The following is a 15,000-nucleotide window of genomic DNA, read 5'->3' on the forward strand; positions in this document are numbered from 1 at the left end:
TTTTTGTTATCAGGCAATCGAATCTGTAAATGCACCAGGAAAGCACAAGGTTATAGACCTGTTCGTCTTGCTTATTCTTCATTCAACTGCTAACAGGAAAAAGGCCATGGAAACCTTGATCAGGAACAAGATAAGAAATGGCCACTTCACTGAAGAAATGCTGAGTGCTGCTTTTAACTCGCACTCACAGGTACAACCTTCGAACAAAGAGGCGGTTTCAGCGGTTCGTCTCCAAAACAAACTGTTTTAATAACACTTTTTTACCCGCCATGTGTAACAACTTTTAGCCTTTTTAATCATCTGATACAATTTGAAAGTTCCATACAATTGAAATATTATACTTTCCATTTTATCGAATATTGTAAATAGTTTCTTGTTATATATATATAATGTTGTAACGGAACGCAATTCAGCCTTGCGACTGTCATGTTTTAATGGTTAAATAAACTATCTATCTATCTATCTATCTATCTCATTGTGAAGAAGAGTGAGACTTGTTTCCATGAATGTGTCAGATTGTAAATAAATTTAAAGTGCTTGAGAAGAAATGACCTGCACAGAACACAGAACAAGGGCGTTTGAATTAGAGACTTGGCAACACCAAGTGGAGAACAACACGGAAATTGTTTTAGATCATCTAAAAGAGGAGTGAAAATTAATGTTGATTATCCATAGATTATTAATAGTGGTATTGGGGAAAAGGGAAAGAACACAAGATAAAACCAGAAAAGAGGAAATTGTACATGTAATGGGTGTTTTAAATATTTTGACATAATTTAATCTTATTAAAATTAAACTAAGGAATAGATTAAATTGAAAAGTTTGTGTATGGACAGCATTCAACAGCTATAGGGTTTCAGTAGTTCATTATGATGATAATGTTAATAACGACATTGTTATTGACTACATGGAATATCAATGGTGGCAGTAATTTTTAGTTGTTATCATTTTCTTTTGCAGATCCTCAGAGACTATTTTTCAGATTTGCTATCATTGGCCGAGGTCCTTCTCAGATCACCTGATGCATCAGTTTGTTCCTATGCTTGTGCAATGTACAAGCTGTCATTTGTTTCGTTTGACCTTTACTGCCAGCAGGTACAGCGTAGCTTCACTATTACACTGAACTTTGAAAGTAATTTTCTTCGTGAATCCTTGCAACGTGAGCTTCCGGTGTGTAAACAAGCATGTTTTCCTCCAATTGCGAATTTTTGACTCTTGCAGGAAATTGTTGGCACCTTAGTGACTCATGTAGGAAGTGGCTATGCTGCTGAGGCAGATGCATCCTTAGATGTGTTGTCTGATCTTGTTGAATCATATCCAGATGTAATGGCACCATTTGCAATATTTATCAAGGTCAGTTTGAGAGAAAGATGAGTCATGAGTTCAACCAAGTTGTTTTTATTGGGTTTCACTTTCGTTAGATTGGATTATTTTATAAAGAAGTCCACCTTTTGGCAGAACTTATGAAAGGGAGAAATGATGCTTGCACTTATTTTAAAAATTTAAGCAATTGTCTCTCCTTGACACCTGAAATCTGCATGAGCCCAACAAGTTGACCTTGTTTGTTGATTGGAGGCTAAAGTCTGCTTACAAGCCAAGTGGCCAATTAGGCCAGAGCTTATAGTATTTCTACTCCCCCCTGGATGGGATGCTGGTCCATCGCAGGGTTACCCCCAGTATTAAATTAGCTGGTACCCATTTATACACCTGGGTGGTGAGAGTAAAGTGTCTTGCCCAAGAACACAACACAATGTCCACGGCCAGGGGCCGAACCCAGACCACTCGCTCTGGAGTCGAGCGAATTAACCACGAGGCCACCGCGCCTCCCATTGTTTGAGCAAGTGGAAGTTTTGGCAGCTGTTCAGCTGATGTGGACCTGCTTCACCCCCTCACCCACCCACCCATACACTCACAAAGGACACCCACAACACTGATGACTCCATGACCTCTGTGATACCAGTACAATGCTGTACCAACTGAGCTATAAATCAAAGCCGCTCAGTTTGGAGCCCGGTGGCTCAGTTGGTTGACCATCAGGCTGTCACGTCGGAGGTCGCAGGTTCGAACCCCGGCTGGATCAACAATTAGGATCTTCAAATAGCTGAGGAGAAATTGCTGCCTTTGTAATTTCATCTGCAAATGGTTAGACTTTCAAGTCCTCTCAGATAAGGACTATAAACTGAGGCCCTGTCTGCCATCCATATGTTCCTGGGATCGCGTTAACGCAGAAATCGTGCATTTTTACGCAAATAAAATCCAAAAAATGCATCATCGAAATTTTAATGCGTCCCAGAACGCAAGGCACTGACTTAAATAACTCACACAACATGCTTTGATTTGTCAGTATATTCTGTTGTTTGTAAAACTGTTGGAGTGATCTGTGATCATAATTGAAGTTCTAAGAAATGGGGTTTAATTAAAACAGCTAAAAAGGTTAAAACTAAATTTTCGACCGCCTTCTGCGGTCTTCTTCAGAGGAATGTACTCTGCAAGTCACTGAATGCAAATATATAGCAAAAGACGTCACTTTTCGTTGCTCCTAAGGGAGGAAACCAGTGATGCGTAAACCCTTGGAAAGGGTGCTCTTTCATTAACAGAGTTCTTGTCCAGGAATGAATGTAACGGCTCTAGAAAAAGCCTTTGTCGGCCAGTCCTATGCATATGCATCAATATTAATTCCAAGTTGGTTACTCTCATTTTCTCATAATTTAAAACATACTCTTTTTCTCGCAGAGGGTCACCAAGATTTTGGGACCCCCAAAAAATGCTTGGGACCCCAATTTGGCTGAACATGCGGGTCCCAGGACCCAGATTGAAAAATCCTAGTGCCATCCCTGTTCATAAGTTCCCTGTGGGAAATAAAAGAACCTAGACACTATTCGCGAAGAGTAGGGGATGGATTAGAATCCTGTTGATGCCACCTGAACTTTTCAGGTTTCTATAAAAGAAGATTGATTTGTTTAAATTGTCCAGATAACCGGCACTTCACATATATACATTTAGTAACGTAATATTATAAGTTGTCTATCACATTACTTTGATATGCATTGATTTCGTCTTAAAGGGCATTTTAGATTACCTGGACAATTTAACTGTGACACAGATTCGAAAGCTGTTCAACATGCTAAGCACGTTGGCCTTCACTAATCAGCAAGATGGAGGGCTCATTCAGGTACTGCAATTAAGCACTTGCTATTTCCTGTTTTTGAACCCCTGAAAGGTAGATAGTGGTTTCAGCCCCAAGTCGATTCGCCTTCGCTGAAGTTGATTTGCTCACATATGTAAATTGATTTCGCCAGCGCGCAACAGATGTTTCACAATTGGCAGAAGATTCACATAAAAAATGAACTGAACTCGAGAATTTGCGATTTCCTACATAAATGCTGCTCGAGTCAGCAAAGCGACTTAACCGTACAGCCTGTGTAATGTGTGTAGCGAATCGACTTGGGGGCGAAACGACTGGCATCTGCTAGATGTAATCAATGAGCAGTTTATCTTCTGAATGGTTATTACTTCATTCGGTGGATAGCGCTATCTGACTTTTGTAAACCGCGACCTGATCCCTATCGCTTGGTTGGGGAATAGGGGGGACACCCTCGTCCACACACCAGTCGCTAAACGACTGGTTACCTTTCAGGGAAGGATGCCGGTCGTTAGGGGGGGGGGGGGGGGGGGATGCCGTCGGATACCGGACCGAATGAAGTAATAATCATTCAGAAGATAAACCGCTCTAGCAATTCACTGGACATTGCTTACATCTAGCAGATCCATGCGCTATTCGCTCATCCAACAACTGGGTCGAAGTTGAGAGCACTCGCCTCCCACCAATGTTGCCCGGGTTCGATTCCCAGATCGGGTGTCATGTGTGGGTTGAGGGGGGGGAGGGAGGGGGATGCCGTAGGATACCGGACCGAAGTAATGACCGAAATAATAACTGCTCCGAGAGTTTTTTCTACGAGTACTTCGGTTTTCGGTATGATTTGATACGTATTTATTTGATTCCATTTCATTTGTTCACGACCCCACAACCTGCTCAGCTTTAAACAATATCGTGTGAAATTAACGCATTGTATTATTAGAAAGTTACACGAAATTGCTACGAATCTGGATTGGTTCATTGCGTTGTTTATACCTGCTGTGATTGGTCGAAGTAATTACTTTGATATTTGTTTTACGACACTCAATTGAAAACCGCTCTATTTGATTTCAAATGCTTTTTCATCGGAATAGGCCAAATATGGGTGATTCGCTCTCTTAAACTCGTACTTTCTTGTCCAAAACCTGTAGATTTAAACGCCCCACACTTGAGTAACTCATTATGTTGTCAATACTAAACTGCCATTTTCTTTGTCAATAGGATGACATGCATATTGTGATAACGAAACAACTAACAAGCAATCTGCCCAAGTACGTAAGATTATACTCTCGTTCGTACTGAAAGAGACGTTATATGTTAACTCTGGTAGATGAAATGAAGAGATGATATTTTTTTAATGGTGGCTCGGGAATACTCGGAAAAAATCCGAGTGCTCCCGAATAGCGGTCGAACCTACGACCTTCCGATTGCTAGTTCGGATGATCTACCACAGTCAGACTGCCAATCAGTGAAAAGTCAATATTGACATGAATACAATTAAATTAAATATTGAGAAGAATACAGAATCATTTTGGCTGTGAACTAGAGTTCACTTGTAATGACCTATCTTTCCTTTGGCCCAGTGGTAAAGCATCCAATCCAGCAATCGGAAGGTCGTAGGTTCGACTCCTGCGAAGGAGTACTCGGGCTTTTCCCGAGTATCCCCGAGTCACCATCGAGTTAGCTGGACCCTTTCGTGTTCCAACGGGTATACAGTTGATTTGGTTGAGCCACACTTCCGACCGTCATCAAGTTAAAGCGGTTTAAAAAGCTTATACAGCTGAATGAAGGACTTAAAAAGCGAGCAGTCGAAACGGAAAAAAATAAAATTCTAAAAAACAAACAAACAAAAAGGAAAAGTTAATGTTGATCACTTTATAACCAAACAAAATCATTTCTTCAAGAATAGGAAAAGTAATAAGGTTACAGTGTTTTCATGAGTTTGTGTTTTGTTTTCAGGTACAAGAGAATTGGTATCATTGGCGCAATTATGGTTGTTCGCAGCATGGCTAAAAAACGGTGAAAATAGTTTTCCTTCTTTAGCATTTTCGATCCTAAGCTTGACATATTTTGCAGAGCATCAGAGTAAGTTTGTTGGGCTTTGAAGTACTGTGCGCACGGTCGCAGGTTCGAACCGCGGCGGGACGAAAATGTGGAGAAAATGCAGCCTTTGGAATAACATCTGCTAATAATTGGACTTTCTATTCTACTTGAATCTTGCCGCATGATAAACTGTGAAGCTGTTGTAGTCTCGCAACATTTCATTGTTCATAAATGGAACGCTATGAATTTTGTGGGATCTTTGATTTCAATCGTGGATACGGTAGGCTGGTTGGAATGGGTGAGGTGGCGCCTGCCATGCAGCAGTTCAAATAGTATAGAGCGACTTTCAATCAAGTGTCGTAAAAGCAAAACCAAAGTAATAACTTTGGCCAATCAAAAAGGACGGAGACAATCCAGTAAACCAATCAAGACGCGAAGTAATTACACGTAGCCGTCACAAAGCGCGGGAAAAATAATGTGCACGCGCAAGCCACGATTGGTTATGGTTTCACGTCTGATTGGTTGAAAACATGGCGCGAGAACTTTCAACCAATCACTGAGTGAAGTAAATGCAAAACCAAAGCACTTCGCTAATTACTTTCGACACTCAATTGAAAACCGCTCTAAGAGCATAATACCTTCATAAGATAGTGGTCGTTTTGTACAGGTTGTGGCAAGGGTTTCAATAATAGCCAGTTTCTAGGGATCTACCGCCGCCTTTAGGGTCCCTTACCAAGTCTGTTTAGCCAACGAGAAGGGTTTCGTCCACCATCGCCAGACGCTTTAACCCCTGACTCCCAGGAATGATCAGCATGTAAATTCTCCACACAATTTCAATGAAATGTCAATCGGACAGGTATTGAAAATGAGGAATATTATCAGCTTAATAGGTGTGAACTTGATATAATTTTATGATTGGCTGGTTTTAACCCAAGTGTTTAACTGTCCGCCATGCAAATGATTGGCGGCATTGAAAAACGGAACCGTTGGTCGAAAGTTGAACTTCGGAGTTGACATACTTTGATCGGTACCGAAAGGAGCCAATGTTTGATTTTCACTAGATTTAACACTGGTTTCATCACCGTCACAGTTGACAGTGAAAACTAGTTTTAAATGTAGAAAATTCCGGCCCCCCTTTCTTTATTCATCGTTTTGGTTTGATTTTGATTTTCAATAAACAAACAGGGTAGATGATGAAGGATCTGAAGAGACATTGGATAGTACTGAGTCCCAGAGAAAATCCACCCTATCAAGTGAAGTCTACAAGCAGGTTAATCTCTCTCTTGAGAGCCTTCGTCTGCCACCTACGTGCAGACTGCGAGTAGTCTCTAACTTCGGCGATAAATTGTGGGACGGGCGAAATACACGCGTGCGCGAGAATAATCTCGCGTCGCGTCTCCTCGTAATTTGCCGCGCCTGCTTGTATCTCGCCCCCCCCCCCCCCCCCCACAATCTATCGCAAAAATTAGAGACTACCAGGAGACTACTCACAGTCTAACCTATGTGGGCGTGTTCGATCCCTAAACTCGCTATTACTCAGTTAACAATTCTGAAAAACCTCGAAGTGCCGCATTTGTGCGTATTTCGTTACATTTTAAGGCGTGAAACTTTCCATTCATTTCTTTTTACCGAAAACTTTTAACTCTTTCGTCCCTAAAGGGTTCCCTATTGCCGAGTGAAGTCCTTCTAATTTGTCAAATTGCTTCTCGGGATCTTTTTGACAAACAAGCCCCTGTTGTTTTGGGAGGTTTTTCAGCTTCATGTACTCTGGCGTGTGCTGGCACTGCAACGTACTTCTCGCAACCTCGAAAACGAGTACAACCCATTCTCGCCCATTATTTGGAAGTCTGACTCTTGGTGCCAGACAATAGGGAGTTTAAGATACTACGACGGCTACGGCGACGAAAACGGCACTTCAAAATGTAAGTTTGAGCTATTCTCAGTATTTCATGATTATTCCATCTTGTTGATATTATGCAATATGGGCGAAGTGTCCTATAACTGGATTGGTACGCACGGATTTGTAGTAAAGAGTGAGACTGAAAGATTCACTGTAATTTGTCCACGTTGTCGTTGACGAGTACGTTGACGAGTACGGGAGAGATTTGTTCAAAAAAGCGTGCCGCACGTGCAGCACGATCATTTTGGTTCTTTTAACCAATAATATTACTGGTTTTTGGCGTTGCCGTAGCCGTAGCCGTCGTCGTTTCTTAAACTCCTTATTAATATGGAGAGTCCGAGTTGAAGTTTCAATTGCAGAAAATATTCCAAGTTTATTTTGTAACCCGTAAAATCTCGGCATTTTAAGCTGCTTTTTTGACTTCAAACAATTAACAGAACAACCGACGCATGCTAAGGAATTGCGCCCAAAACCGGGCATAATACCCAAATCAGCTTCAATGTCAAAGTGGGAGATGAAGTAGGGAAGTCTTCAGTGAAAGTCCAGCGCCCTAAGCTCTTCAGTTGTACACGCTTCTTCGACACTGAACGAATTTTTATTGTGTTTGTTGTGATCAGGTGATTAGCATGTTGGATTTGATACGAAATCGCATCAGTCAAGCTCCAGAGGCAGCTGCTTTGTTTTATGACGAATTATCAAGAGTGATCCAGCTTGGAGGGATTGATCCTAAAATCGAGGTTGTGTCTTGGTATTTCATTATCAGTGTAATTGGAACTTCAGCTTTCGAAAATCGTTGACGTCGCCTTTTGTCGCTTATGTGTTAAACAGAGCCTCGTTTGTGATTGAAACAAAGACTTTTTTAGCAAAAAAAAAAATTGTTCCCGTAATGATGTAGATGGCAAATGTTTACCTCGGTTAATGAAATGAGATATTTGGGGATACTCGGAAAAAATCGGAATGCGCATTCTCAGGAGTCGAATCCTTCCGAATACTCTCCGAATACCAGAGGGATGATCTACCGCTGACTGAGCAGACATGTGGGAAATTTCAATGTGTTACATGTACTTTGAGTGGCTCAAATTCAATACTGTTTTTTTGCACAGCATGAACCTTTCCTTCATAATGCTAATGTTAACCCAGGCTGCGTGTGCATGTGACGTAACGGGGACCCTTTTGGTACTCCTCACAAAGAAACGGCGGAGATGATTTTGGAGGCCCAAATTGATCCTTCTTGAATTTAACTCCATTTGCATCGAAACATCGTCTTTTGTTTCAGGATACTAAGCTCTAATGATTGTGGCTTCACAAAACAAAACTCTTTGCCATTGCAAGGAAAAACGGAGCCTGTTCCAAGCGTTCTTCTTTTTCTTGTTCTTCTTCTTTTTTGTTTACCCACGGAACACCTTAAGAGCGCTCAGGAGTTCGTTCAGCAGTTGGTAAACGCGGCAAAAGGTGGAGTGGGCTTGGGACGGGCGGCGGGAAGGAAACGCGTTCCCGCCGCCCGTCCTAACCCCTCTCTATCCTTCGCCGCGTTTACTAACAGAACGCCTGGAACAGGCTAGGATACGCGAGACTTGAAATTTGAGTTTGATCTTTTTTTTCTTATCAGTCGTGGATCAGTGAGACAGTTGTAGGTGACTTTCAAGATGATTTTTTAGTGGACAGGGAAGCTCCTATAACAAGGTACATAGACCTTTTTGCAGATACGGCGGCCATTTTGATTTCTATTGTTTCAGAAGACATTATGGGATGCTCAGGGGGCAAATTAATATGTATTTGCCCCCTGGGCATCCCATAATAGCTATTTGAAACAATAGAAATCAAAATGGCCGCCGTATCTGCAAAAAGGTCTATTGGCGTCTTGAAGTGATCAATTTATATATCTCACAAGATGTTTTGGCGCGGTGTAGTGTCGCGGAGTACTTTTCGCGAGTTTGGCTGTATTGTATTGGAACTAGGAATATTTAGGCATCGGTTCTTTCGCTAAGAGTTGCTTGTTGGTATTCTATTGCTTCAAGACAGAGAGATAACGAAAGTGAGTAAAACTAAGCCTTGCCCTAACCGAAATTTCTCCGTGTAAACCTAACAAAAACTTGATAAGCCTGTTAGAGTTTATTTAAAGTGCTAGCCGGGATCCGGGTTCAGACATCCCTCAGGTGCTTGGTTAGTAAGTGTGTCTATTCCTTTCTTAGTGAAAGTGTTCCCTTGGAGTTGTTGTATGCGCTAGATGAGTCAGAGGAAGGCAGCATCGCTGTTAATCTTCTCCCGTTGTTGCTTGCCTCAAGAAACAGCACGAATAACAACGAAAAAGCTGATAGGTAAGCCTATGAAAAGGTCAGTTTCGAAATACTGTAAACGATGTTTTTTTTTTTTTTTAATATTAGCGATGGAGTTGGACTTCGAAAGATGCAATAAAGCTTGCGATCTTTGAAAATGAAACAACAAATACTTAAAGCAAAGCCTAAGCTATCTGGGTGTTGCCATTACTACCAGGAGACCCTTCCCCAAGCCTCCGTCGGCCGTTTCTGTCGATTGCGTGACAAAAGCGATCGACTCGCAAAGCGCGTACATTCCATGCCAGTACTTGAGGTCAATAGTCTCTGGTCACATTTGAAGTCAACATTGTTATGCAAATATCAGCCATCTTTCCACCACACGTGTGAAAAATGTGGATGTATGTGTTCTTAATTGACTACTCCCCTCAGGGGCTTTTGGAATCCCAACGGGAGGGGAGCAGTTCTTTGAAAAAACTTGGGTGCTTTCTTTTGACCAAAAAATGTCCGAAAATCTTGGTTGACGTTCGAATGGAACATTTAATAGGTGATCCCATTGACAAACGTTTATTATTTCTCACAATACCGCTTGAACGTCGTCTCAAACAACTGTACCTTACTTTACTTCTTTTTGTATCTAGGGCTCCAGTGTCACTTATTTGCCTTGCCCCGCATTTCCGTTTGCTACGAGCTTGTGAGGAAAGCCAACACAAAGGAAACCTTGAAGGAATTGATGCTCTGTTAGGTAAATTGACGTGAAAAAGACTTTTTTCTTTTAAAAAAAAAGGTTTTTGTTCTAGCAAAGATAATGCCCACAAACGTAACGTTGCATCTTTTCATTTGCCAGCTTCAAATTCTATATATTGGATGACGATGTCACACGCGCGGATTAGTAGCAGCCTTTGCACGAGAAACAGCAATGCAAAGTGGTTTGTGACGTCAACCCTTTATTGAACCCAGTCCCCTTCATTGCTCGGTTATGGGTCAAAGTGCGACCACTTTTTCCGTCTTTCAAAGCAAATAAAAAGTGACTTTTCAATTAAAAGGTTCTAAAAACTACACAATATATTTGGGACCATTTGGGAGAATAGATTAAGTGGAAAAGTTTGTTGAGGTGATAGGCACTTTAAAGAGACAAGAAAAAAGGTTAGAGCTGTAGGAAGCTAAAGGAATGTTTTTGTAATGCTTAACAAAAAAATTGAGTTACAAAAAACCTGCCTGCCGAAGAACAGAGTTCACTTCCCATAGCATTAGCTTGGTTCTTGTCTCTTATCGTCATCATCGTCATCATTTTGATCGCCATTATTATTAATGAAGCGCAACTTACAGTGCGCACGACGGACTCTGTTCCTTATATGTATAATTCGTTACTTTCAGGTTGTCCTCTGGTCGGTATGAAGCAGGACATATTGAACGAAATAGAAACGTTAGATCAAGCTGATAGGGAAATCATCTGTGGAGCTTTGTTTTACACCATCAATTGGTTCAGAGAGGTATTTGCAATAAACGGTGTTAAAGCAGGACATATACTGTACCAGGGAGGGAGAAGAGGCACAGTGGCGTAGTCAGGTTGGCGCGCCGAACACCCTACCCCACAAGTCGCTGGTTCGAGACTCGAAAATTTGGTTTTATCTGTTTTGTCTCACTCCAAACCGACGCAACACCAACCAGCAGGGTTTCGTCTGGTTGTTTACCATTTCACGCCTGGTACTTTGACGCTATAAATGTTAAGATTCGTGGTCTTTTTTTTTTCCCATTTTGGACTTGGCTATCTCAGGAACGAAGCCATAGGCCATTTCAGAAACGTGAGAGGACTGGGACGAGTTTGGTTGTTTTCCGTTTGTTTAAAAAACTAAGACATTCAAATGAATGATCAACCAAGTTTCAGAGTCTTTACCAAGAATAGATGTATTTAGAGGAGGAAAATGGTGAAATAATATATCTTCAAATATCACCTAAAATAGAGAGTTTGTATGGAATGGGTAGACAGGCCACAAAATTATAAGGGTTTGTATGGGATTTTGCAACTTTTGCAAGTCTCCCATTTGGCCAATTTTCCGTAGAAAACTCTCAAACTTGGCTGGATAGCTTTTCATTTGGTAACATTTCAGTTGAAGAGTTTAGATTTCAATCTAAGCAAGTATGAGAAACTCGTCCCAGTCCTCTCACGTTTCTGAAATGGCCTATGGACTGAAGAGACAAGACACAAGACGATCACCCGCAATAAATCCTTCAAACTAACAAGAAGTCACATACTAAACGGAAAAATCGATCTGAGTGCATTTAATTGACGTGATAAGTTTAGTTTTCTTTTTTTTTTCCTGCAATCTCAAGAATGTAAACAGCATTTCCGAGGGGTTCAGACCTCCTAGAGGGTTCGCTCCCGATGCACTGGCAGTCGGATGTTTTTACCCGTGCAATCCAATTGATGTTATCGCCAATGACAAACCCATTTGTCACAGAGTTCATCACTGTTATTCTGTAGTAGTAGAATACGACCTTCGTTGTTTCGCAACCTCGTAGCCAGGGTCCTCTGGGCTTTCAACATGGCAGCCGCCATTTTGAAAGCCGAGAAGACCCTGGGGACGAGGATCGTTGTTTCGACCAACAAAAACACGCAATAGGCCATTTTCGAAATATCAATATTCAGCTTGATAGTGAGGCAGAGAGGACATGAACAGAAACAAGTTGCGAATTTTAATATATCGAAAAAGGCCTATTGACCCTGTTGCTACTCAACTTAATACGCAGATAATGCCGGCAGTAAATGCTTTGTTAATTTTTTTTTAATTTGTAGGTTGTAAATGCGTTTGCTTCACAAGAAGACCCGGAGATGAGAGGGAAAAGTATTTCTAGACTTCACACTATCACAGAGTTGTGTAAAGCTCTTGAAAAATGTCTCGCAGGTCAGCTGGGAATCGTTGAAGGCAATCTCGAAACCAACAAAAAATCATGTTTATAATCAAAATTGTTTGAATTTTTTTCAAAGAAAGTGTTTATCTCCAAAATAAATTAACTTTTGAATCGCATGTTTTTGTGTTCATGTTTCCCGGGCTCCGCCATCTTGAATAATTGTGACGTTTGCGGTTGCACCAAAGTTTTTTTGCGACAAAACAATTATTCAAGATAGCGGCGCTCGGGAAATTTGAAAGTGAGAATAAGCGATTCTAAAATTCAATTTTTTGTGATTCAAACACTTTTTTGAAAATTCCTCAAATTGAAAGTTTTTCTTTAGTAGGATTAGAGAGTCCTTAAAATACACAGAGAATATTACGTCACCGCTCGTAGATATCAATTTTATCAACACGACAAGATAAAATTTGTATCATCAAGCACGTTTTTACGAGAAATCTCACCTGGTATTTCATCGGTGTTAACATTATAAATTTGTTATATTGTGTATTTTTTTTAATACCGTGGTTTTAAAAGTATCGAAAGCATTTTCTCAGTTTAGTTTTCCGTTACAGCGTATTGTTTGTTTTGGTTCCTCGCTCGTGTTTCCCACAGGGCCATAAGTAATGCCGACAACATAGTGAAAATAGATATAGACCAGGTACATGACTTAAATCTCGTAACAAACTGTGTCGAAAAAAACTACACATTTCTGTCACTGAATTCCGTTTCAGTGACGCCATCATTCAGGCCTCTTTTAGCGTCGTTTGATTTTGAAGATTCGCTTGTTCCAAGTGCTGTGTCCCGTGGGAATGCTACCAAAGCTAAAAGACGAAAAAAGTCGAAATCAGGGTAAGTACAGCGTGACGGGTTGACTTGATTGGTTTAGCACCAGATTGCCGCGTAGATGGTCGTAGGTCTTAACCCCTGTCGGACCAACACTCTCCTCATAGGTGGTTTTCAAGTTACGTCATAGATAGATAGATAGAAACTTTATTTATGTGTCAAGAAGAAGCTAGCCGAGTGGCAGGCCCTCTACTAATTGGGGACACCTAAAGTTTAAAATAAAATAGATACAGTAGTTAAGTAGATGAAAAATCCATACAATATGTTACAAATTGTTAGCTAAATACTAAAGCTAAGTGCTGAAATGCTAAAATTATGAGACTTTGGTACTAGATACTATAATACTAAAACTGAGTGCTAAAAATGCTGAAATTATTTCCGATGAGACATCAACTATCACACAGAAGACATCCTTTGCATCCATCATCAATAAGAGATGTCAGATCCTTGTTCTGCATTCGGTTTAAAAACTCACTTAATGATTTACACGTTTTATCATTTTTGTCCAGCTTACTCCATAAAATGGGACCTAAGTATCGAAGGGAATTTGTCATCGCCGCCATGTTGGTGGACGAAAACAAAAGATCTCTCATTAGCTTCTTTTGTTCGTCCACCAGCAATTGTACATTGCAGCATTGTTATCTGCGTCTCTAGAGATTGGTTGCATGCCACCAAGAGTGAATTAAATAAGAGTGTTGTTATGGCATAGGGTGGGCTCCCCAGCACTGTTACAAATGAGTCTTATTTAATTTTTAGAATACAGAAGCAGTCACGCGTGATATGGCGTCTTCTGATTGGTTAAAATTGGCGGCCCTTTGTTTCGCGCACAAACTGTATCTAAAAATAAATCCATTTGTGACCCTGCTTGGGTAAGAACCCAAAAATGATAGATCAACGCTCTTATCTAATTCACTCTTGATGCCACCTTTAGGTTTAAAATACGTGAAGTGAAAGTTCTGCATTTCATCTGCAGCGTGGTTGAACTATCAAAGATCTTTTCAGATACAGACTTTCAACCGCATTCAGACCCCTTCTTGTCACTCTCATTCATAACAATAATAGTAATGAACTTTATTTAAGTATCAAGTCTTCTAGCGCCGGATTTGACGCAGCACTAATTTGGGACACTGAACCGTGATAGAATCAAATGAATTTATCTCAAATTAAATCAAACACTGGTTTTAAAGCAGACGAAAAAAGATATCCAACAAACTCTACCCATATATGACGCCAATAAACCATTTTCGAATTCTCACGGCTGGACTGGATCTAGCATGAAATGGAGGCTAATGCGGGCAAATGTTTTCAAATGCAAATTAATTTGTCCGCATTAGCCTCCATTTCATGCTAGATCCAGTCGAACCGTTAGAATACGAAACTGGTCTATTCTGGGAATCGAGCCTGGGCCCTGGTGACGTTGGTGGGAGGTGAGTGCTCTCACAACTGCTCCATCCTTGTTCACTGTTTGGAACTGTTTGTTTAACCTGTTTGAAAAGGGCGCGGAATTGGCGTACACAGCCAAAACAGAACTTACTGAACAATCAAAATTACCACTTGTCAACTTGTCATTTTTTGCCACCAACTCGTCAATCTTGTGGGGTTGGTGGTTAACGAAGGAAAGTTAGAGGCGAGTTGGTTGCTAGTGAGACTTCCTAGTGAGCGAGATGACAAGGACCCTCCTGTAAAATGCTGTAGTCAAAATTGCCGTTGCTTGTTTTTTGCCGCCTTTTCAGCACAAATCCATATTTCGGTGTTTTTGCGAACACCCTTTAAAGTCCGAGAGAAGGCCGACGTGGCCTTAGCGCTTGATGAGCGTTTGCTACTTTAATCCTTCATTAACTTAACGACGTACGAGACAAAGTTTTCCCGTTATCATGTCATCATTCTAAAGGAATAATTAATTGAGTTTC

At 40.9% G+C, this 15,000-nt stretch overlaps 1 protein-coding gene across 1 annotated transcript in view; it reads left to right on the top strand.

Moving 5' to 3' along the window:
- The window catches only part of LOC138011315 (Fanconi anemia group D2 protein-like), a 54,981-nt gene that overhangs the window by 13,743 nt on the left and 26,238 nt on the right, over positions 1-15,000 (top strand). Inside the window, exons 14-27 of the mRNA XM_068858284.1 lie at positions 14-190; positions 961-1,095; positions 1,222-1,353; positions 3,065-3,172; positions 4,358-4,407; positions 5,096-5,155; positions 6,365-6,449; positions 7,697-7,816; positions 8,689-8,762; positions 9,272-9,397; positions 9,994-10,097; positions 10,730-10,845; positions 12,150-12,258; positions 12,979-13,096. Coding sequence (XP_068714385.1) covers positions 14-190; positions 961-1,095; positions 1,222-1,353; positions 3,065-3,172; positions 4,358-4,407; positions 5,096-5,155; positions 6,365-6,449; positions 7,697-7,816; positions 8,689-8,762; positions 9,272-9,397; positions 9,994-10,097; positions 10,730-10,845; positions 12,150-12,258; positions 12,979-13,096 — 1,514 coding nt within the window. The remainder of the gene's footprint in view (positions 1-13; positions 191-960; positions 1,096-1,221; positions 1,354-3,064; positions 3,173-4,357; positions 4,408-5,095; positions 5,156-6,364; positions 6,450-7,696; positions 7,817-8,688; positions 8,763-9,271; positions 9,398-9,993; positions 10,098-10,729; positions 10,846-12,149; positions 12,259-12,978; positions 13,097-15,000) is intronic.

The sequence above is a fragment of the Montipora foliosa genome, chromosome 7 (assembly GCF_036669935.1).
Source record: "Montipora foliosa isolate CH-2021 chromosome 7, ASM3666993v2, whole genome shotgun sequence".
Taxonomy (NCBI): domain Eukaryota; kingdom Metazoa; phylum Cnidaria; class Anthozoa; order Scleractinia; family Acroporidae; genus Montipora; species Montipora foliosa.